The sequence below is a fragment of the Notechis scutatus genome, chromosome 1 (assembly GCF_049901735.1).
Source record: "Notechis scutatus isolate UNSWTSFEM ecotype Mainland chromosome 1, rNotScu1.2, whole genome shotgun sequence".
NCBI lineage: Eukaryota > Metazoa > Chordata > Lepidosauria > Squamata > Elapidae > Notechis > Notechis scutatus.
Genome location: NC_142009.1, coordinates 56,308,025 through 56,333,256, shown reverse-complemented (window position 1 = coordinate 56,333,256; position 25,232 = coordinate 56,308,025). Strand labels below are relative to the sequence as shown.

The 25,232-nt window shown below is 34.7% G+C and overlaps 1 protein-coding gene across 10 annotated transcripts in view; it reads left to right on the top strand.

Annotated features, from left to right (window-relative positions):
• The window catches only part of CDC42BPA (CDC42 binding protein kinase alpha), a 154,388-nt gene that overhangs the window by 116,192 nt on the left and 12,964 nt on the right, over positions 1–25,232 (top strand). For 3 of the 10 annotated variants that reach the window (XM_087964893.1, XM_087964888.1, XM_087964936.1), the window contains 10 exons: positions 1,273–1,323; positions 5,249–5,287; positions 8,795–8,905; positions 12,590–12,670; positions 13,633–13,738; positions 15,040–15,176; positions 16,112–16,251; positions 19,519–19,600; positions 21,237–21,453; positions 24,199–24,261. In XM_087964893.1, the coding sequence (XP_087821019.1) occupies positions 1,273–1,323; positions 5,249–5,287; positions 8,795–8,905; positions 12,590–12,670; positions 13,633–13,738; positions 15,040–15,176; positions 16,112–16,251; positions 19,519–19,600; positions 21,237–21,453; positions 24,199–24,261 (1,027 nt within the window). The remainder of the gene's footprint in view (positions 1–1,272; positions 1,324–5,248; positions 5,288–8,794; positions 8,906–12,589; positions 12,671–13,632; positions 13,739–15,039; positions 15,177–16,111; positions 16,252–19,518; positions 19,601–21,236; positions 21,454–24,198; positions 24,262–25,232) is intronic. The other 7 variants (XM_087964912.1, XM_087964905.1, XM_087964927.1 and 4 more) reach the window with 5 other exon arrangements.

The window sequence follows — 25,232 nt, the reverse complement described above, 5'->3', positions numbered from 1 at the left end:
AGAGCTTTCTTTTTTGCCATTTTTTAAAGTCTTGAAACTTAACCCTAAAATGAAACATCTGTAATATTTTCAGATCTAGAATTAATCCTCAGCTAACAACCACTCCTGCAGTGACTGAGGCTGAACGAATAGTAGGATATGGACACTTGGCAACTGGCTCACACTCATGACAGTTGTAACATTTCATGGTTATCTGATCCCCATTTGTGATCTTCTCTGCGGTTTCCCACAAGCAAAGTCAATAGGAAGCTAACACAGAAGGTCACAAGTTGCTTGGATAAGTCTCCCACACCTGACAGTAGCCACCTGCAGTCTTGCAGTGCTTGCACCAAAACACACCAGGCCATTGTGCACCCTAGGGTGCCCTTTCCACCTTATTTATCTCTGGATACAGTTCGGTTCATGGACATAGTATAACAAAGGTATTAAACATTTCTGAAGTAGAGAAAATAAAGAGTTGTATATTAGGGAACTAGGACAGAGATGGATTGTAGCCTTCAGGGGGAGAGGAAGATGATGATGGCAGGAAGGTGAGGCCTAAGGAAAAGGTACTTAGAAGCAATAATTCACTGATGAACCAAGTTGATGCTAATGTATGTCCAATTAAATGTAGCTTATCTATCAATATATTTACTGTTTGGCAGTCATGTGTTTCGATATTAAAACATGCTATGACAAAATAATGTCAATAAATTTTATATTCTCATTACAGGTAATCCTCAACTAACAACTGGTCATTTAAGGATTATTCAGAGTTATGATGGTCTTGGAACAGATGCTTTACAACCTGTAAAGCATTTCCAGCTATCATAAAATGTCATGAGCCCTCATAGTTATATGACTGCATTTGGGGCACTTGGTATCCATCTTCATTTTGCCACCAGTTTCTGGCAAAAACTGTGGTTCACTTAACAACCACAGTGATTCACTTAATGACCATCATAAAAATGTTAAAAATATGGGTCCAGTCACCTGACTGCCATGATTTACAAGTAGATTTCCAGTCCTAGTTGTGATTGTAAGTCGAGGACTACCTATAATGATTGTTTTGTTATCAGATCTGTTTTTAGTGTGAGTGAAACAATATTCATTATTTGTGGATTACAATTAGTTACAAAACTGCAGAAGTTAAGCTGAACAAAATAATCTGTTAGTCAATTCCAGTTTTTCTTTATTTGATATCTCAATGGTATGGTGATGCAGTTGTTTTCACAAAACAGACATTTTCATCTATCTATTTCTGTTTCTTTACTGCTGTATGCATTAAAATAGGATTCCTTTTCTTCTTCATCTTCTTCTTCATTGATTGATTTTATGGATGACGTAAGTCTTTCATCTCCAAATCCACAAATTATTCAGTAATAAAACAGATTTGATTTGGCAACTTCAGATGGTAATGCAGTCATCTTAAACCATCAAGAGCATGAAATTCAGCAGGTTCTGTGCTCCTGATGTGTCTGTGCTGTACAGTTTTCAGTATAAGTTTCCATGGCATGGGCTAAAGGTTTTTGCATATGTGTCTTTTCATTTGCTATTTGAAGGAACTGAGATGCAAGACATGACTTGTTTCAAGGGAACCACTCACACTCATTCTGGCCTGTTAGTGATATTGCTTGGTGAAAACTATACTGTTAAAATTGGCTTCTACAATTCTGTTTTTACTATAGCTTGGGATGAGTGTGAATATATGTTTCATTCACATGCATGTCACTTTCTTAAGATTTTTTTTTTCTCCTGGTCAGTTTAAACTCATATACCAGTGACAAATTTTTTTATCAAGTATATGTGGAATAATTATGTCAGTTGTATTGTAGATACAAAATGCAGTGCTGTAGTGCTCCTATTTACAGTAATGTTTTTCAATATGACTGTCCTCACCGTAAAGACACTGGAGGATATTGTTCATCATTTTTGAGATTGGATTATAATTTCTGCATCATGAAAAGATATCCCAATAGTTCTATATTCAAAATAATTTAACAAATATGTTATCACATTCTCAAAACAAAGGTCACACAATCCAGGTTTTCAGGAGACTGTAGGGTTGGTTTAAAAAAGACAAGTTTCTGATGGAATTGATGAAATAATGATTAGGTTCTTTCATCCATATTAATGCTTCTGAAAACCTTTAATTCTAAAATAGGTTGATTTCAGTAGCTGGAAAAAGGTATGCATCCTTAAAAAGTAATCAATAGGTTTTAGGTGCTTTGTATGAATAAATTAATGGCTTTGTATAATAATAGTAATACTAGCCTTCAGTTTGCAGCAATAGCTGACCACAAAAGAAGCAATTTCTATGTATTCCAGATTTAAAATAGCTTTTGTGGTATATAAATATGGGTTTAAAAATTTATGAGCACATTTGTCAAAGTATTCAGATTACAAAACTGACATAATCTACACACCTCTTTTTTCAAATAGTCCAGTGTCTTTAATTGATAATAGCTCCGATTAATATATTTATTCTTAGTCATGTTTACAGACTACTTTTATATAATATATCTAATGGTGATCTATATGTAGCATTTAGTCTGAAAGCTTAAAAGTGATCTAATGTCACTCAATGAATCACATTGCTGAATAGAAATTGAACTTGGTTCTCATTCCTACTTTAAACACTACTTAGTCTATTTCTCAAAAGTAAAGCAATCCTGGAACAAAAATAGGGGAGATACACACACACACACACACACACACACACACACACAGTGTTTGTGTGTGTGTGTGTGTGTGATTTTCTTGGAGAAAATTGTTGCCTTTGGGCCAGTAATTGGAAGAAGTTCTGCACACTTATTAAAATAACACTAGCCATCTTTCGTTCTACACTAGCCATCTTTCTTCCCTATTTAGACAAACGGAAGAAGGAAGTAGAAAGGATCTAAAGCTTACTAAGAACCTTATGCTGCCTTGAAATTTTTACCTAGCCTGCGGGCCTTGTGAAAGACAGTAACAGAATATTAATATTGTCTTGTCTATAGCATTAAAAGTCCCAACGTGCCTAACAAATGTGAATACTGATAGCTAACTTATATTCTGTTTTTAAAATAATTTCTTCTAATATTAGATCATGTCTCCCCCATTTCTGTAAGATCAAAATAGTCTTGTCAAAATAAACTTCTTCAGTAACTAAATTGAGTCTAAACAACTTGTGTCTCACAATTCTACATAGTTTATTATCTATGTGTTGTTGACCACAGAACAGGATTAAAGCTGACTAAATTTCCAAGTTTTACTGAGCACTTGGACGTTATTGATTATTTAGCAAGTCAAAATACTTGTGCTAAAAGGCTGTTATATAGCTTCTATCCTGCTCTAAAGATTCCTTATTTGTTTACCATAGTCAGAGTTGAATTTAGGGCTTCCTGGTTTATTGAGATTAATGGTTATGTTGCCTATAAAAAAACTATATTGCCCAGGCATCAGAATTGGCATAGAACGGGAAAGAACCTGGTTCCTGATTTTGACAGAAAAACACCCAACACCTGTCAGATTCCACCCACCCACCCACCCCGTTTATGGCAACTTGAAAACAGGCATAGGAATGTTTTGAGTTGACAACAACTTTGTAAAGTGACTTTTTTGCACCTGCTCCCCGCCCGCCTCAAACTGCAGTACTTCAGGCAAAGCAAAAAACATTTTATTAAGATGGGGGTATCAAATCTTAATATAAGATTCAGAAACAAATGATAAATACATTCAATATATATGATGCATCAGAAAGCAACAAATTAAACAATAAAACCCATTGATAAGATATGAAAAAGGACTGATTCCTCTTAAAATATGTCATATCACCTTCTTTCCCACCTGTTTTGTTTCTTCAATACTAGCAACACCTCAATGACTTCAGAATGTTTTTTTGCATATCAAAGGAAATTGCTTTGGCTAAAAGAAATAACATGGTTTCTTAAACTTCAAAAAGAGGCACGGATGCCATGCTAAAATGCTAATACAAGTAGTCCTCAACTTACAACCTCGACATTTATTTAGTGACTGTTTGAAGTTATAATGGTACTGAAAAAGTTATTTGCAAGCAGTCTTCATATTTACAACCATTGCAGCATTTTCTATAGTCAGATGATCAAAATTTGGGCACTTGACATGTATTTATGATTGTTGCACGGTCCCAGAGTCAAATGATTGCTATTTTGCAACCTGGCCTGCCAGTTTCTGACAAAGTTAATAGAGAAACTCCAGATTCATTTAACAGCCAAATGATTCATTTAATAATTGCGTGAATCATTTAACAAACGTGGCAAAAAAGGTAGTTAAATCAGGCATTACTCAACAACAGCTTTGCTTAGCAGTGGAAATTCTGGTCTGAAATGTAATAATAACTTGAAGACTACCTGTATCACCTTTATTAAAAGGCTAATAATAACAATTTGTATAAAATTATATTACCTTACATAAGCTCTGAAAGACCAGGTAATAAATATTGTTTCTTGCACTTGTAATAAAACTTTAAGATCTAATGTGACTCGGAATACATTGTTGCATTTAATATGTAACTTTTTTTAAAAAAAGTGTAAAGTAGTGTTAGCAAAGAGAATAAATTATGACTCAGACTCCCAAAGGTGCTTTTTCAAGAGGCAACTGGACTTTCTGGTTTTTCTTTGAAGAAGTTTCAGTCCTCATCCAAGAAGCTTCTTCAGCTTTGACAGGATGGTAGGGAAATGGTGGGGGGATGGTCAGAGCTGAAGAAGCTTCTTGGATGAGAAGTGAAAAAATGTCTTCAAAGAAAAAACAGAAAGTCCAGTCATCTCTTGAAAAAGCACCTTTGGGACAACCATGACTTGGATGACTGAGATTCTCCATAGACATATAACTGAGATTGTAGCAGACAAAAAAAAATATTTTCTCCCATTACAGTCCTTAAAGAAGCTGCCATTTTCTTTTGAGAAATCTCATCATGGAGTGCAGCAAGGAAAGTTTGCTGCAGTCCCAATACAGTAATGATCTACCTATATTCCTGATAATATTTGCATTTTTTTAAAAAGCAGAAGAGCATTTAATAAGAAATTATTTCATCTAAAATAGAATTTTGTTTAGACACGTGATGTTGTAAAAATGATGTTTGAAAGTAGTTGTTTTTTTTGTGTGTCTTGATGTTTCTTCTGATTTATGTTATCGTGATACACAAATCTCTGTCTCTACAGTGCAAAATGATACCAATCTCTGTACAGAAATGTGGATTGAAAGAATGTATCTTTCCCTTGTTAACAGTCTCCTCCTTTCTCTGTTAAAGCGCTCTCCCTCCTGTATTCCAGCCCACAAAGGCAGACGTGTAAGAGGATGTCTTGTTGTGTGTTGGCTTTTAGTTTGTCATATCATGGACATGGCTTTGCCTTCGTTCAATGTAGACCATTTTCCTTGATATTTTTACGGCTTGCATATTTACCTTGCTGCTTGTTTTGTGCTACTGCTTTTCTTATAGTTTCCTTCTGTTTAATACTGTTTATGAAGTGCAAAGCTTTGAGAATGTGTGTATTTGTGGTTTATTCTGTTTTATACTCTTGGCTTTAGGATGTCACAAAAACAAAGCAAAATTAGTGAAAACTCCAATTTGTTAATAAGATGGGGAGCAATTTTTAAATGTTTTTTGAAGATATTTTTTTACAAATCAGATAAATATGTTTCATATACAATTACAATACTATGCTTCAATTTTAAACTTATTAGAGGATGAAGACTTAGCAAAACAGAAATCTGCCTACCTAATCTATGTCATCATCAAATTATGAGCAGGATTATCAATTCTGTCAAGTTAGTTTGGTTGACATTTAAAAGAAGACCAGAGTCTTGACAAGAACTCATTTGTTTAACATGATTAGTATTATCCAGTCTGAGAACATTTTATAGTATAGTTTTACAATATAGTTATTGGTTTGGCAATTTATGCTTAGTCTAAAACACTAATATTCTCTCTCTTGCTCTTCTCTCTCCCTCCCTCCCTCCCTCTCTCTCTCTCTCTCTCTTTCTACACACACACACACACCCCACATGCACACACAGAGAGAGAGGTGGGAAAACAATCTGAAATTAGCTTCCAAGCATTCAGAGACGTGTCCATGTGTAAATGCATGTATGCATTAGGGCTATGTAAAGTATTCTTGTTGCAAAACATGTTAATGAAAACAAAATAACCTCACAATATTAAAACAGCCACAAAAAAGTGTTTTAGAAGGCTTGCACAGCTGCCTTGGGGTCTATATTTGTTCTCTATGCTTATCTATGCATGCACAACCACTTCATCTTGGTGGTGGGTCCTGTTTTTAATACTGGGTCTGCTTGCATTCAACTGACATTCCTTAAAGAAGTTGCACCAAGCTTTCTAAAGGGCAGGGTTGCTTTAATGTTTTGAAGAAGGTTGTTTTGCTTAGGCTTTGTGATTCAACATGACAAACATACCTAATACTCCTGCCTCATATTTCTCCCACCACAACAATCTCTTTCAAATGATGCTACAAGTTATACATGGACACCCTTGTGCTGTGTCCCATATTGAACAAGCTCTGGCTATTCAGTGTTCTCAGACTGAGTTATGCTAATTATCTATATCATGGAAAGATTAAATATGTGTTTCAGATTAGATGTTGTGGACAGACCTTCCTAACACCCACCTTCACCAGTGCTAAGAACAGAAGATTGCAATTAACTCACATGACAAACACAAACTATGTATTCTAGTCATTTCTATTTACCTTCTGGTTTGGGTTTTTTCTTTAATGGGAGAAATAAAAATAGCAAAAATGGGGATGTTAAAAAAGCTACCTCTGTGTGTCATAATATTTTATTTCCTACATTCTTTGTCTGATATAATACCCAGGATAGATGGAAAAGATTATTGAGCCAGAGTGAGATTTTCAATAATAAAAGAAGTAAAATTCTCCCTGATATTCAAAGAGATATAATTTTATAATGGTGGAATCAAAGTGTAGAAAACAATTTCTGCTAATAATTGCTGCAGTGCTTGAAACAGTTTATATGCAAGTAGCAAATAATTATATTGATGATCATGTATCATTGATTATAGTCTCTGCAGGTTGAAATGGTATGAACATTTTATAAATAAATATGTCAGTTAAATAATGCTACGTCTATATTTTAAAAGAAGTGCTGAGCTGCATTCTGAATTTCAGTTACTGTTTGCTTTATGTAAGCACTTGCAATAAATAAGTGAGCAGTCAAGGATTATGTTCAACAAAATAAAGGAACACAAATTGATCACTCATCTGTTCTCTACTTATGGTTATTAAAGTGGCAAACACAAACTTACATATATATACATATACAAATGTACACAAAGATTTATATGTACATGCATATGAGGAAGATTCTTAGGTATGTTTTATCTACTCTTTCTGTGTTTACAGAATAACAAATCATGTTCGAACATTTTTCTTAAACTTAAAAAATAACCTGCTTTCTACAATATGATTTGTATGAATCTTGTTCAGTACAAATTAAAATGCATAGATAATGTAGGTTTAAATCAAAGTACATTACTTGATTATTTTATGTTTTGAGAATTTTTGACTGACGATCCTAAATAATGACACTGAACTAGAGAAAAAAGAGGGAGGTTAGCTAGCTGGAAATCAACAATTTGACCAAACAGAGATCTTCCAAAAAGATGATTTTTCTTAATTAAATCAAGTTTTGGCAGTGTAGGAAAATATGTCCTGTACATTATTCTGCTTTTTTCTGTTTAAAAAAAAACCACAAAATTTGTATCTATGATTTAAATATTACTTACATATTGATAAAAAATACATTTGAAACATCGACTAAGATATCACTGTCATCTTTAGAAATTTAACTTTTATTAAAACAAACCTGATCAGTGTTATTTTAATAAATATTTATAAGTGTGGGCTAAGATCATTTTATTAAACTATATTTAAAATAATTTGTTTACTAATTGATTAGCATCATGATACTGCCATGTATTGTGACTATTTATTAATAATCTTTCTAATATGTTTTATCATATGAAATTACAATTACCATACAAAAGAAGCTTCTAAAATGTTGTTTCAGATTATAAAAGAATCAAAATCTCTGGAGTCCTAGATGCTGTCCAAGCTTGGTTGTTTGCTTCCAGATGTTTCATTCCCCAATGAATCAAAATCAATTAAGCTTATTTCTTATAATCACTAAAAAAAAGAACACCAGAGGCCTACAAGTGAAGCCATAGCTTTAATTTTATATAAATTGATTTTATTATAGCTGCTGGGAAATAAACGCTAAGAATAGATTGCATTGAGCTTTACATCAATGCAATTTAAGAGGAATTGTCATTATGCTGATATTGATATCACAGGTATTCAAATTTTCCAAACTATAGGTATGTTCACCACCTTAAATTGACCAAACTTTCATATATAATAAAAGGTGGGGTAAACTAATAATGATTACCTTCCTTTTTTTTAAAAAAAGGTGTAATTCAGCTACATTTCTGTGTCATAGCAAGTGGAGGCATCTATTCAGCGTGTTATTTGGATGGTAAATCACTAGGAAATCTCAAGTTTGTAGAGTAAATTACAATGTGTGGCAAAATCTTGAAAAAGGGAATATTAAACTCTGTATTGTTTCCCACAATCTCTGTAAGTCAGAAGCCAAACTTTATTAAAGGAGACTCTACATTTATGTTATTTGCATTTCTGTATTTTTGAAAACTGGTACTTATCGAATGTGGCTTCTTAATATTCTTTCCCACCCTTTTTTTCTTTTCCTTTCATTTTCCATTTCTTTTCTTTTGCTTGTTTCTTTCCCTTGGTTGTTTCTCTAGATTGATTCTGTTGAAAATTTTACCTTATCTAATACGCCTTCGCGGGATGAAGATATCAAGTATCATCTTCATTCAAGATCTAGGTCCCCTTCCACAGCTAGTGACATTGAGGTACTCTCTCTTAGAACATTTGTTTTAAGAATTGTCCTTCCCATAGCTCAGTGTTAAAGCAACTGTCTAAATGCACTGTGGAATAAGCTCAGTTGAATTAAGTGGGAATTATATTAACAAATAAAGGTTACATATTCATAATATGGTGACCATAACATTTTATCCTGGCGATTTAACTCATCCCAATGGATATTATTAAAATAACGGTTGGTCACATATTATTATTATTTATTTGTTATGGCCATACAGTCCAGCAGACTCTGTCTTATGAAAAAGAAAAACTCCCAAAACAGTTTAAAATATAAATACATACTGCCTGGACTAAATAAGAAGAAGAAACCAACAATAACAACATCATAACAAGCCCATGAAGTTGAGGTCTGAGACCAAAACCCAGATCTCAAGAGTTTTCCAGAACCTCAGAAGAGATCTTGTCATTTCTATCACTTTTAGTACATGAGTTACAATATTTTGGCCAGTCACTCCTTTAGAGCAAAGAAAACTTAAAAACCATTGTTTTACTTTATGATTCTTTTTTCATTAGCATATGGAGAACAATCTGTGGCCATTATGGAGCAAGCAGAGAGAACTTACCCACTTTCACCTGTTTCTGCCTGTTTCGCACACTCCTTCACGTAGCTAGAAAAAGAATTAAAATTATAATGCCCAGAGATAGTTAATTTTTTTGTAGCTTTTCTAGGATTTCATAATGATCATGGAAATCAAAAAGGGCATTCAGGTAAGTACCGTAGTTCAGATACCATGTGGAAAGTTAGTTGACTATGGGAATTAACCTGAGGATTAATTGGTTTGGACATTTAACTAGACTTAGTTGTTCACATGACATCCGATTAACCCAATGAGGCAATTAAGCATATTGGGTAAACAGGCCTAAAGTCTCACTGTCTTTACATAGCAAACCTATTAAAAGGAGATTATTCCAATGATTTTACGAGTTTGTCAATTCAGTCAAGCACATAAACATGGTGTGCTTTTGGAAGATTTATTTCTGTTTCATATAGAAAACAGATAGCCAATGATAGATATACAGTGTTTTGCTGTTATCTTTGCATCTGAATACCTATATTAATGGAATTCAGTAGTTTCTGAAAACACTTCTATGTCCGAGCACCAGTTCATATGAGAGAGGTATTTTACATACATATGACTCAAACATATTATATGTATTTGCGCAGACAAACTCACACTCAGTGACATACTTTAAATAGTACTGTACAAACAGAAAAGTGAGACTTGAAAGTAATAAATAAATATATAAATCATATGTAAATTATCCCTGGAAGCCAGATAAAATATATTCACATACATATACTTTCTAACATGTAGTTATATTGTCCATTATAGAAAGCAAATTGCCCATGCAGAAAACAAATACAGGGAGAAAATAATACAGTACATTGCTGCTGTTACTTTCAGATATCACTTGCATCTAGAATGAAGCAGTATTTCTTTTATTATTCTTCAGCAAGCTGCAGATTCCATTAGTTCTTTCCCAAGGAACTTAGCTTTGTAATCTTCCTTGAGGAATTCCTTCTGGGATTCAGTGTGATCTTCTGTGACGTAATAGAAGCCTACCAGTCAGGCTGTATCAAGCCAAGATTTTAAATATATGCTAACATCTTCACTGTGGAGCAAATTTGTTTGTGAAAATAACAACCGTTTTAAAAATAGTTGATATAGCATAGATGGTAGAATATATATCCACAGTTCTAATTAAAATAACAATTTATTTCATTAGCTTGCTAGAAGCACCATATAGTTGTCTTCTGATGGAGGATTGTTTTGTTACTTTTTGGATGGAAGCACTGATCTTCAGAATATTTCTTGGACTTTTCACAGAAACCCTAATTTCATAGTTCACATGTCACATTAAATACTCTTTCTTTCTTTCTTGCATGGTTTGATGTTCAAATGTCACCAAAGTATTCAAAACTGGAATACTTCTTGTATCTTTATACTGCAATTATATGCATGATTGCTTTTACTTTGATATAAATCATTGTTTTTAAATTAATTCACAATTGACAGGGATTGCAATGTTAAGCTGTGTAGCTATTCTACACTATAGTTCCTGACGTTATTGTCCATTTATCACCAACTCCCATTTGTAAACCAACCATGCTATGTAGCTGGTTTCTTTCCTATTTATTTATTTTAGTAAATATTTAAAAAGAATAGAATCAAAAAGCAGTAAAAGTAAGAAAAATGAAAAAAAAAGAAAATAAAGTTACATGCAAGATTAAATAAAAATGAAAGTAAGATTAGTGCTGCATATTTAAGTCTTCAGAACATTGTTTGTCAAGTCAATATTCAATAATTAATAACAATATCCAGTGTAATATACATCATAAATTCAAAATCATTCTGATTTATGATTTTATATAAATTAGCCTGGTAACCACATGCTGTCACAATTAAAAATAGAAGAGCAGTTACAAAAGAATGTAACTTTGTATCATGGCACACTAATATTAACTATGAGCTTGTCAACAGATTAAATAAGCATATTTATTTCATGTATATATTATATAACATTATATGTTCTAGACTATATTACATTTTAATATTTTAATCAGTTAACACACATTTTTTTCATCATGATAAATTAAGCAGTTAATGACAACAATAGTGCTTCAGAAAAGTTTGTGTTCCTTTGACAATATTTTTATTTAATAAAATAAAATGAAGTGTTTCCAATGTGTTACTGGCACATGCTACTGACCTATATCATTTTATTAAACTCCTTGGCTACACTTATAAGAACATTTATCACACAGTTCTATCATATAAAAGCCTTTATTTAATAACTGCTTGAACTAGTACATGTATGATCCAATTTTGGTACAGAGGTAATCAGTCAAACATCAGCTTAATGAAGATAGTTAAACTGAGTGTGCGTGTTCGATGATTAACAAAACTGTGCAAATGCTGGAAAAGGTGCTTCTCGGTGCATATTGCTACAAATGAAACATCTCTTCTCGAAAAATTAAAAGAACTGTATGGTTGGTATGGTCAGCATGACTGCCTGAAAAGCTTTTCTTGGGTCTCTGCATGCATGTTGCATGGACAGCTGCGTTGCTTTGCTGGCAGCCTCAGGGCAAGTGCTGTTTGATTAACCAAACATTTTTTATTATATGCACATCCAAAAGAATAATCCTCAGAGTCACTATGTGAATGCTTTATGCCATTTTCCCCTCCATAGAGAGTCAGTTTGCAGTGGTGGGTGATGTCTTAGGCATGAAAAACCGCTGGGTAGCTTTCAGCCAGTCATTCCCTCTCTGTCCAACTCACTTCAAAGGGTAGTTATTATGAGAAAAATAGGAGGAAGGAGTTCTTCACCTTGAGTTGTATGTTGAAAAAAAGTATATGGATACTATAATAATAATTGTTACCGATAGTTGTGTATTTTTGTGTCTATGAGTATTTGAAGCTTTTCCAGTAAACCAATTTCTTAAAATACATTTACAGTTTAGTTTTGTAAAAAGCTGTAAAGCATTTAAGTTTTTTGCAAGTGAGGGAAATTGGAATATGTTACCCAAAGTAAATGCATTTTAAAAAAAAAATTACATTTTGCACCAGTTTGCTTATATCAACACCATTTAACAGTGGGGGTGTGGGCGGTTAATATTAATATAAATTAATGTTCATCATATATTTGCTCAGGTTTCAGATCATCCTCTGCGTCCAGTTCACACTCCAACCATGAGATCACCATATAGTGGTTCAGGACTCTCTGTGCCAAAGGTATTTAATCAAATATTATGATTAGAAGCTATGCTAAACTCTTAGCCTATTCTTATACAGGTAGTCCTTCACTGATGACCACAGCTAAGCATGGAATATTGGTCATAAATCATTGCGGTTGTAAGTTGAGTCCACATGACTGGACTTGATGTTTCAATCATTTTTATGACAGTCATTAAGCAAATCATGTAGTTGTAATTCCGAATCCATCTTATCCAACGGAACATTATGCCAGAAGATAGCAAAAACTATTGTAAAATAAGAACATGTGACACACAGGATGCTGCAACTGGTTGTAAAAGCAAACCAATTGCCAACCTCTCAAAATATGACCATGTGTCCTTGAAGGCGGTGTTTGAAGACATAACTTTTAAGTCAGTCATAACTTTGAACTTTCATTAAGTGACCAGTCATAAGTTAAGGACTACCTGTATCTACTTTGTTGATCCTCTATCATTTATTTATGAATAAGGATGCTGTTAGTATCAGTAAATAGGGACACGGTGTCTCAGTGGCTAAGACGCTGAGCTGGTTGATCAGAAAGGTTCAGCAGTTCGAATCCCTAGCGCCATGTAACGGAGTGAGCTCCCATTACTTGTCCCAATTTCTGCTAATCTAGCAATTTGAAAGCATGTAAAAATGCAAGTAGAAAAATAGGGACGACTTTGGTGGGAAGATAACATTTATTTAATTCTTTAGACTGTTTCTATAAAATACATAAAATGTAAAATTATTATAAAGTTCCATATCTGACTTAATAGAGAATGATGGTTCTGTTCTCTGAATAGAACTGATTATGATTAAACTAGTATAAGATATAGGAATAGTTTGGAAATAATGAAACTGAAAAATAAACTCTAATAGTGCAACAAAGCTAAACTATATAATATGCAGCAATTTAACAATGATTTTTTATTATCAAAGTGCTTGTCACCTAATCAGTACTTTTATTTGTTTTACAGCCTAAGGCCCATCAGTTTGTAGTAAAATCCTTTAATACCCCTACCAAATGCAATCAGTGCACATCATTGATGGTTGGGTTAATAAGACAGGGTTGTACCTGTGAAGGTAAGGCCTGGCATCTGTTTTTTTTTTTAAACAGAGGATTATATTTACTGTATGATAATTACATGTTAATTTTAATTAATTAATTATTAATTAATTAATTAATGCCATTTTAGCTGTGTTACAGCTAGCTATTTTAACTACCTTTTGAAGATTCAAAATCTCCCTAGATTACTATAATACACTAGACTTGAATGATACTGTTTTTTAAAAGTACAGTGAAAAATCTGAGCATCTGTTTTGTTGGCTTCCGTATCGAGAGGGTTTTATGGTTGCTGAACTTTGTCTAAAACAAGGTTTTTCAGTAAATGAGCAGCTGGGTCATCAGAGAGAAATTACGTGAAAATGGAGAAAGGACTTTAACTTTCCCTGTGTAGCAATCTCAGTTGTACTGAAACCCATTAGGAGCTTGAAGAATATGATTATATGTATGAACATGCATATTTGTTTTCTTAAGTTTTCGCGGGTATTTATATGTATGGTATTCAGCTTTGCTCGGGTATTTTCCCACGTCATTATAGTTGTGCTGACTCACAAACGAACACTATACAGAAGCCTGATGATGGCAGATGAGATTCTGCCGAAACGTTGCTACAACTTTAAAAGCACAGCTATAATGATGTGGGAAAATACCCAAGCAAAGCTGAATACCGAACATGCATATGTTTATAGAACAAAAATGTTTATCACCCTGCTTAGGACTCCTAAAAATTTCATGTACTACAACATAGATGAGACGGTGGGCTATCCATTTTATCAAACTGAACAAAATATTTTTATAATGAACTTTTCTTTATGGATGTTCATTTTAGTTCAAGAGAGTAGAGCTGATAAAAGTGATGTGGAAGATATATATGAAGCAACATCTGATTCTGTTAAAAAATAAATTTTTTAACAAAAGTTCAGTATCTCAGATGAATTAGTTTTATATTCATTTCTTATCCAAATTCCTAAATTTCCCTTTATAAATTAGCAATTTAAATGTTGCAGAAGTATAAACCTTCATCAGAACATATATATTTGGAATTTCTGTGAAATGGCTCATTTTAGTTTATATATGATTATGGTTTTAATAGCCCAGAAGGTATTAATGCAGTGAACATACATGTTTATCTATAGTAAATCTGGAATGGAAGTTTACAGTGACATACATTCGCTGCATAACATAGAGTAAACACGTAGTTCCATTGGCCAAAAAAAAAATTGATAAGGGTGTTTGTGCTTATCATATTATTAAAATAATTACTGCACAATTAACAAGGTTAGGTGTACATTTTCATTACAAATACTGTCTTTCCTCCCAGTTTGTGGGTTTTCATGCCATGTGACCTGTGCAGACAAAGCACCAGCAGTATGTCCCATCCCACCTGAACAGACAAAAGGTCCTCTAGGGATTGATCCACAGAAAGGAATAGGAACTGCTTATGAAGGGCATGTCCGAGTAAGTCTAAGAAAATCTGTGTTGTTTTTTGTTTACCATTAATATTCATCTCTCTTTCTCGCTCATTTCTTATCATTTTTACAACAAAAGTGTATATAGTGTGAATGTGTGTATGTGTGCATACATTCAATATGTATGTGTACACACACACTCACAGTAAACTCCAATATGTCTCCTACTGTTTCAGATAAAAAGCTAGGAGTTGGTACTTCCATACTGTCACTGGTATTGCGATTTTGTACCAGTTTGCTAATGTCTATCCTGTTGTACTCCATTATATTACGAAGGTGGCCTGTGCTCCCTCCATCTGGCTAGTGGAAGGGCATAAAAATATAGCCAGCTATTACCCTAAACACTCATCGATTAATCCCCTGTTATAGTTGCCTTTTCCCATGGAAAATAAACAAAAAAGATAACACTGTATGGTTACTGAAGATGGTACCCTCCAGAGTGACTGGAGAGGACATGAATTGTGGAACAACTCCAAAGTGCCTTAGCTGCAGAACAGAATAAGAAATCCCAAGAAATGAGACAAACTAGAGATTCTTGCCAGTGGGAACCACCTGCCTTATACTTCCAGAAGAAATGCTACCACATTTTCACTGCAGCAACACTTCTAGAATTCAAGCTGAGTTGTAATTAATTTATTCAAGACCAATTACTTTGGGAAATCGGAACTAGCATTGATCTCAGATCAATGCAATCTTTCATGGAGAAGAGGCATCAGCTTCTTCACTGCTCTATTTGAAGGAAGACATGACCATTCAGTCAATTTATTTTTATAGTATAAATGTATATCTGATTGATTTGGTGAATGGTCTCTTGTATAAATATTGAAAGTACATTTTGCATATTATGCTTAGGTGTTAAAAAAATTGTTTGCCTGTTTTGATTTTTTGCATTTAATTAAATTAATGTGATTAATTTTATTTTAGATCCCTAAGCCAGCTGGAGTGAAGAAAGGCTGGCAGAGAGCCCTGGCTGTTGTCTGTGACTTCAAGCTGTTTCTTTATGATATAGCAGAAGGAAAAGCATCCCAACCCAGTGTGGTAGTCAGTCAGGTTCTTGATATGAGGTAGGAATGGCATGCTTTAATTTAAGTTCTTCTCTTTTGAGTCTCTTCTGGAATAACGTAGAAGTTGACCATTTTCCTATAGCCTATCCCTTTTTGATAAGCTGTGCTTAGAAGAACATCAGCAGTAGCTGTGGTATAGTATGGAAATATTATTGAGCTTTAAATATGGTGGAAAATTATGGAAGTAGAAGCTGAAGTTTTAAAATGTTAGCGATTGTTGCTTCAGGTAACGAATCAAACCTCTCTTTAAATGAATTTATTATTATTCACAATTGGTCAGTAGGACTTCTTGTTAAATACTTGCTAATTGCACTTAGATAAAGTGGTGCTAAAAAGTTTGTGAACCTTTTTGAAATTTCTGTATTTCTACATAAATATGACCTAAAATGTGATCTATTCTCCACACAAATCCAAAAACTAGAAAAAGAGAACCCAGTTAAACAAATGAGGCTAAAATATTAGACTTGTTCATTGGCTTATTGTGGGAAATGATCCCAAACTGCATATTTATGTTTGGGGAAGGATGTAAATCTTTGCTTTTAGTAGCTGATGTGAAATCCTTGGGCAGCAATAATTTCAACTAAACATTTCTGATAACTGTTGATCAATAGAAGAGAATTTACTGTACATAGCTCAAGGCTGAACTGTAGTGCCGTTAGTGTTCTTTGAGCTTAGTTGTTTGTTTTCAGATGGTTTATTACCCAGCTAGCTAACTGCACTGAATCAGTGCATCATTAGTGCATTAACATTTGCAAGCAAGCAGCAAAGCTCAAAGAGTGCCATAGATCCCATAAGTGTCGATCAGTCCTGTGTATTTGTTTGGAGACATTTTAGCCCATTTCTCCTACTAGAGGATGTAGTGTGCTTCCTCTCATTAACTGCCTTCTTTAGGTCCTTCTACAACATTTCTACAGAATTTAAGGTCAGGAGTTGGACTTGGCCATTACAAAACCTTACATTTCTTCTGCTTTAACCATTCTTTGTGTGTATGACTTGTATGTTTTAGATCATTTTGCTACATGACTGATTTACTCTTGAACTTTAATTCATGGACAGATATTCTGATATTTTCCTGGCACAATTAAGAACTCATAGGTCCATCAATAATGGCAAGTCATCCTGTCCACAGGCAGCAAAACAGGTCCAAACCATGATATTGCCACTACCATGGTTTTTTTAGATGGGATACGGTTAACAGATAACAGATAATCAGAGTTGGAAGGGACCTTGGAGGTCATCTATTCCAACCCCCCTACACCATTTCTGACAAATGGCAGTCCAATCTCTTCCTGAAAGACTCAAGTGATGGCGCTCCCACAACTTCGGAGGGCAAGCTGTTCCATTGGTTGATTGTTCTCATGTCAGAAAGTTTCTCCTTATTTCCAGGTTAAATCTCTCCTTGTTCAGTTTCCATCCATTATTCCTTGTCTAGCCTACATGCACTTTAGGAAATAGCTTGACCCCTTCCTCCCTGTGGCAGCCCCTCAAATATTGGAAGACCGCTATCATGTCTCCCCTGGTCCTTCTCTTTACTAGACTAGCCAAGCCCAGTTCCTGCAACCGTTCGTTGTATGTTTTAGCCTCCAGTCCCCTAATCATCCTGGTTGCTCTTCTCTGTACTTTTTCTAGAGTCTCAACATCTTTTTTATAATGTGGTGACTAAAACTGAATTCTTATGCTGGAATGCAGTGTTTGCTTTTCACCAAATGTAATGATTTTCATTCAAGCCTCAATATTTTATTTTGACCTCATCTGTTCACAAAACATACTTCTAATATCTTTCTGGCTTATCCGCATGATCTTTTGCAAATCGTATAGGAGGAGCAATATTCTTTCAGAAAAGTAGTGACTTTCTCCTTGCAACCTTTCCATGCGCACCATTGTTGTGGTCTCCTGATTTTTGACATTCACAAATGCAACATAGGCCTTTAGTTCTTTAGACATTACCCTAGTGTGGTTTTAGTTGCTTGATCACTCTCTGACAGGGTTGATTTGCCTTCATTTATGTACAATTTGCCTGATAGTAGACTTGAGGGTCTTAACTCCTTATAATAGTTTTCCAGACTGGTGAGTATCAATAACTGTTTTTCAGGGGTCCTCAGAAATCTCCTTTGTTTGAGCAATAATTCACGTTTCCGCATAGCTGAAAAGTGAAGATCGTATTTTGGTAGCAAGCACTCAGAATTCTGTTATTTAAATAAGGCAGGACCTTCCACTCTCACACCTGTCATCCCATTTACTAAATACCGGGTTCTAATTTTCTCCTCAAATGAACTAATAATCCTGAAGATTCACATACTTTTGCCACAACAAATACATCACTTTGGATTTTTTTTCTGCAATAAATAAATGAATAAGTATATATTTCTTGATTTGTTTGTTTAATGGAGTTTTCTGTATCTATTTTTAGGTGTTGTATGGAGAACAGGTCACATTTTAGATCATGGGCAGCTATAGAAATATGATAAATAAATAATAAAATTCTAAAGGTTTAAATAAATTTTAGGAGCTAAAAAATTACAGAGTTGTTGCAAATAAAATTTCAGAGTGAGAGCTCAGATATCTTCAAGATAATAAAATTGATTGTGCAGTCTTCAGTGATCGGGATATAAGTATAGCAATATTATTTTGAAATTTTCTTTTAAATGTAAATAAAAGTTTATCAGAGTTTTCTGTTGTGACACTTCGACTGGGGCTATTACTTGATTTATCTTTCACTCTTACCTTTTGCCCCCTTATTCCAATAGAAAAAAAATTGACCAATGGATACCAAACATTTATATAAAAAATTATTTGGTACAGTTATTGAGTGAATGTAATGTACTTCTATGGAGAGCTAAATATAAAACATCATTCCAGTTCTATGTTGTGCTGGTATGATTTTCTTCCAGAATAGAGGTTCTTAATTGAGGTCTATGGATTGCTTGGAGATCTATGGATTGATTTCAGGGAGTCTGTAATTTTGAATCAGAAAAAAAAAATACAATTTTATTTTCAGTAATTTCTAACTTGTCTTATTGATTTAATAGATTAATAAAGAAGAACATATCTATGTTATACTTATCATTTTGAAAACTTTATTTGAGCATAATTGATTTCTTTTGTAAAACAATTTTCTTTTTTTCATTTTATAATTTGGATACATTTTTCTGAGATATCCATAGCCTGACTCTCAAAGAAGTCCATGACAGAGAGGTTAAGAAACTCTGCTCTAGATTGTGAATAATTACTGTTCAAATGTAATAATTTCTCACGTCTTTATAAAAGGGATGAAGAATTCTCGGTGTGTTCTGTTCTGGCTTCTGATGTTATCCATGCAAACCGAAAAGATATTCCCTGTATTTTTAGAGTAAGTAATTATCTATTACAGTTGCAACACAGAGCAGAAAATAAATTGTTCTCCTTACACCATTTCTTAAAAATTAATGGAAATTTCTCTATTTGTTATTCAGTGTGGTTTGTGTGGTTTCCTTTGAAATTTCATATTTTTATTGCAGCTTTCTATGATAAAATATAGGAATATCAACAAAATCTCATTTTAATCCTCCAGACATGGTGCAATTAATTTAATTAGCCTTCAGAGTTCTAAAAAAATGCTATACAGGTAGTTCTCAAGATATGATAGTACACTTAATGAATGTTCAAAGTTACAATAGACACTCCCAAATTGAATAAGACTCTGTTTCAAAGTTACAACTGTGCAGCACATAGGGATGCTGCAGCACCCCCACCTCTCTACCTCCATCCCACTCCACCACCTTGGGCCTGCTCCTCTCTTACCTATCACCTATTACATTTACTTTCTGAAGCTCTCCAGACCTCATGTTGGAAAAGAAGGACAGGCCATCTTTTCCTGGGGTGCATGCAGGCAACCGTTGTTTTGTCTTGCTTGTTGGCTGGGACAACATGGCAGCCACCAAACAAACTGCTTTGTCCCCTGGCTGCATGGCTGAATATAGTTGCTATTTTGTCCTGCTCACTTATGGACAGAGACAAAATGATAACTGCTTCATTTTGCTGCCTTAATCTGTACAAGTCTGTATAGCACTGTAGAAGCTTCTGAATTCTGCAGAAAGCTTCCATAGCACTGTGCAGACATTCTTAAGGCAACAAACAAAGCAGTTTGTTCCCAGCCCATGTGGTGGCAACTCAAATATGGCTGCCATTTTTTGGATAGGACAAAATGGCCACTTCTGGAACTGCACCATACAGCTACACAAAGAAGTAATCCATTCCATTTCTCTGGAAGGCCTCCAGAGCTCTTCAAAGGGTAAGTGAGGAGGAGGGTGTTTGCCCTGATGAGGTGGGAATCATTCTAGAGGCCTGAGGGGACTCTGTGGAAGTAGAAAAGACCTGTGGGGCCTCAGGGGGTGGAAAGCAGAGCACAGGCATCTCAGGAGGTGGGAGAGACCTGGGGGAGGGGATCAAAGCAAGCAGGCTTGACCCTGTGCTATGCCTCCAAGGATCTGAGGCACCCTTTTCTCCACTTAACGACACAAGTGTTTCATGACTTATTAGGGAGAGCAGGCATGTGGAGGTTGTTAGCTGAGATGCTTCACCTAACTACTATTATGACATGTGACTGTAACAGGCAGGCTCCATTACAGTCATATCTCAAGGACTACCTGTATACAAATTAATACTTACATTTTTAAAATCAGATTTTATTCGTAGCTTTATCCTGTCCATTTTTCTTCATTACGATTGTTTTACAGAGACTGATACTCATAGCTTCGTCACTAAGTGAACAGCGATTTGAATTGGGGTCATTCACTATGCATTTTTTAATGCTTCTCTAGCTTTCATTGGTCTTTTGTAATTTATATTTGATGTTGACTTCTTCACTTATTTACTACATAAGTAGTTATATTGAGGTTATTTTTGGAATACATTCAATACATGTATTTATTCAATAAATAAATGACATTGGTATATATATATATCAAAGGATCTCATTTTTACTTACACATATCTAACATTTCCAGGTTTCAGCTTCTCAGCTATTAGCATCAAGTAATAAGTGTTCGGTCCTGATCCTAGCTGACAGTGAAAATGAAAAAAGTAAATGGGTAGGAGTCTTACATGAATTACATAGGATTTTAAAGAAGAACAAGCTCAAAGATCGCTCCGTCTACGCTCCCAAAGAAGCATATGATAGTACCTTACCCCTTATTAAAACTAGCCAAGCAGCAGCAATTATAGGTATGTATTTTTAAAAACATTTTACAGATTTCTTGTTTTAACTATGAAGTTTTAATTCATGCTTGAATTTTGAAGCAGCGTACTCACACTTGCCTGGAATGGATTTGGCTCTGAATTTAAGAAAAAATAGGAAAATATTATAAACACAAAAATAAAGTTAATCTAGAATAAGTACCAAAAACGATAAGTACTGTTGAGTATTCCCAGTTAGGAAAATGAGTGCACTCAGGGAAACATAGTGAGAGTGGTGATGAATAACACACAACCAGCACACAGATACACTGAATAGCAAAATGTAAGTTTTACCTCCAGTAAACGGGTAAACAGAGTCCAACAAACAGTTCAAATCATACACGGTTAAAGCAGTTAGTATTCAAAACAATCAGTCCAGGGATAATCCAAAAATGAAGTTCTTTTCTTTACCAGTATTATAAACAAAGTTCAGTAAACGGAGTTTGCGAACAGTTTGCAAGACTCACAGCAATCCGTGCAGAACAACGATCAGGCAGAAGGCAAAAGGAAAATGCAAGAAGAGATCAAACCAGGTTTCTGGCTCCATCTTATGGCCGTCGGAGGAACCTCAGCCAATCACAATTACAGCACTCTCTTAAAGATACAACAGTATTAAATAACTATCCTGGTTTATATATTGCCATTGCCTGGCTTATATATTGTCATTCCTAACGAGTACCAAACAGATTTTTCCCGTATGGAATAATGTAGTGAGTCACAAAGCAGCCAACACCAACAAGTTGTAATTTGTGCATTGAATACCAAACAAACAATAGAATAAAATTTTCATGTCAAAATGAGCTGAGTACCAAATTTGATGAGTTTCAAAGCAGTTGAGTACCAGGGTACCACTGTATTAAAATGGATTGCCTGTAAAATACAGTCTCTCATTTTAAAACATGATTTCCCATCTACATATATAAACCATGTTTTCTGTGCATTCACACACACAGCCCTCCCTTCTCAAAAAAGAAGAAGAAGAAGAAGAATGGAAATGCACTGAGGAAAATATACAGTATTGGGAAGGGAGTTATATTTAAGGGAAAATATAACTGTACAGATAAGAAAAACATGGAAGAAGTATTTAACTAGTGAGGGAAGAAAAGAGAGATCTCTTTAGGACTTTCAAAAATATTTAAATTCATCAAGCAGCATTCCCTCCAAAATACCTGATAATCTGCTGAGATCTTCTTGCTCAGCAAATGTAAAATTATCCTCCACATGTTTATAGATATTTGAAGAAAAAAAAATCTTGTGTTCTTGTCAGTTAGATATGATAATATAACTTCACAAGCCTTTCTATTAAATATTTTGTAAAAAGGAAATAAAATAGAGATAGTCCTCGACTTAGATGCTACCATTGCAGCATCCTCATGGTCCTTTTAACAAGTAGAGTTAATCGGGAAGCCAGATTCACTTAACAACTGGGTTATTAACGTAACAACTGCAATGATTTACTTAATAACTGGCAAAAAAATCGTAAAATGGGCCAAAACTCACTTCACAAAGGTCTCACCTAGTAACATAAATTTTGGACTCAATTATGGTCGTAAGCTGAGAACTATCTGTATAAGACTAACAAAACAAATCTATGCTTATCTCTCAGAATTAAATTAGGCTTACTTCCAGGTAAATGGGCAACCTGATGTATTAGATTTCGATTCTTGTTGGTTCTAAGCAAAGTATCCAATAATAAACAAGCCTTGGAACTTAAAATATTGGGGTGATATCTGGTTAACAGTCCATATAGACTTTGATTGCTTATTGTACCCTATGACTATCATTAAGTGTTGTACCTTATGATTCTTGACTCTTGACAAATGTATCTTTTATGTATACTGAGAGCATTTGCACCAAAACAAATTCCTTGTGTGTCCAATCACACTTAGTCAATAAAGAATTCTATTCTATTCTATTCTAAATAGCCAAGATAACATATCATCTAATGGAAAACTGGTAGTTTATATATAGAGTGGAATAAAAATAAAGATCATGAGAGGTATTGGGAATTACAAAACAGTTTAATATGATAAAAAAATGGAAAGCAAAATGGAAAATAATTTATGAGTCAAATGAATTCTAAAATGTTTTGAAATTGTATTTTTCTTTGATCTGTAAACGTTTACACTAGTTAAAATTGCGTATTTTCTATTAGTCATTTTTACCTTTCAACTATTTTGAACGTTTATATTGTTTAGAGCAGGGATCCCCAACCTTTTCGACGCCGCGGCCCGGTTCCGACATCAGGTGGCGCGCGACCAGTGCCAGCGTCAACTGGGCGCCGCCATCTTTTATAGCGAAAAGGCGCTTCCGGTGGCGTCACCGAGCGCTGTTCGTCAAAAAGATAGCGGCATGCGCTTCTGGTGAGCTTTTCGGGTAGAAATGGCTTTCTACCGGAAAAGCTCTGAGCAACTGGCACCCACTCATCTTTTATGACGAAACAGCGCTTCCGGTGAGCTTTCTACCGGAGCGCTTTTTACTAAAAAGATGGCGGCGCCCATGCTTGCGCCCGGTAAGGAGTTGTTCCGCGACCGTATGCCGGTCCAGCGGACGGCGGTTGGGGACCCCTGGTTTAGAGAGATTTTTTTTAATTTTCATTGAAAGCAAAATGAAACAATAAGGGTATCATTACACTTTATAATATTAAATTGGTTTGAACTATTCTGGCATCTGATACTTGTTTTTCCTTGGGCAATGTGTGTTTCAATTTTTTTTCATTATTAACTGTTTCAGATCATGAACGAATAGCTTTGGGCAATGAAGAAGGGTTATTTGTTGTTCATGTTACAAAGGATGGTAAGAATATTAGATTTATATTGGAAAAGTGAAAATTCAAATAAGATATACTTTTTATTTCATTCCGTGTAGCCTAAGCTATTTGATTAATACTAGGGAGGCTCAGATTCAAGTCCCCATTTTTGCAGAAATTGACAAAAAACATTGCAAATCGCAGTCACATGACCATGGGATGCTGCAAATGGCTATAAAGATGAGCCAGTTGCTTATCATTCCAAATGTAATTCCATCGCAACTTCAAAAACAAGGCATAAATACCTCTGAAGATACCTGTCATAACTTCCAGTGATCATTAAGGAAATGGTCATAAGTTGAGGACTACCTGTACTTAAAAACTCTTCAGTCTGTGGTATTTCAGAAGACTGGAACTCTAGTTTTGCCTTTATTTGTTTATTTATTCAGTATATGTGGCCACCCATTTCAAGTTAACAAATATTTTTGCTATTGTGTTTTTTTTAATGAGGAATGGAATACTTAATATGAATATTTCATTTCTAACTGTGTTTAATTATTTCATCAAAAATAATTAAACACAATTAGAAATGAAAAATTCAAAATGCATAGATAAAACTAAGTGTAACTTATCCAATTCTATATTAGCAGGCACAAATTTTCTAAATATAGTTTTGCTTGGCAGTGGATAGATGACATAATATTAATAGGTACTATAGAACAGGGGTCCCCAACCACCGGTCCACGGACCGGTACCGGTCCGCGGAACAAGTCCTACCGGGCTGCTGGCTTGCTGGGCACCGCCATCTTTTTTTGATGAAAAGTGCTTCCGGTGAGCTTTTCCGGTAGAAAGCTCACCAGAAGCGCGTTTTCATCAAAAAGATGCGGGCTAGCGCTTCGGTGAGCTTTTCCGGGTAGAAAGCCATTTCTACCCGGAAAAGCTCACAGCGCTGGCGCCGTCATCTTTTTGATGAAAAAGTGCTTCCGGTGAGGTCACCGGAAGCACTTTTCATCAAAAG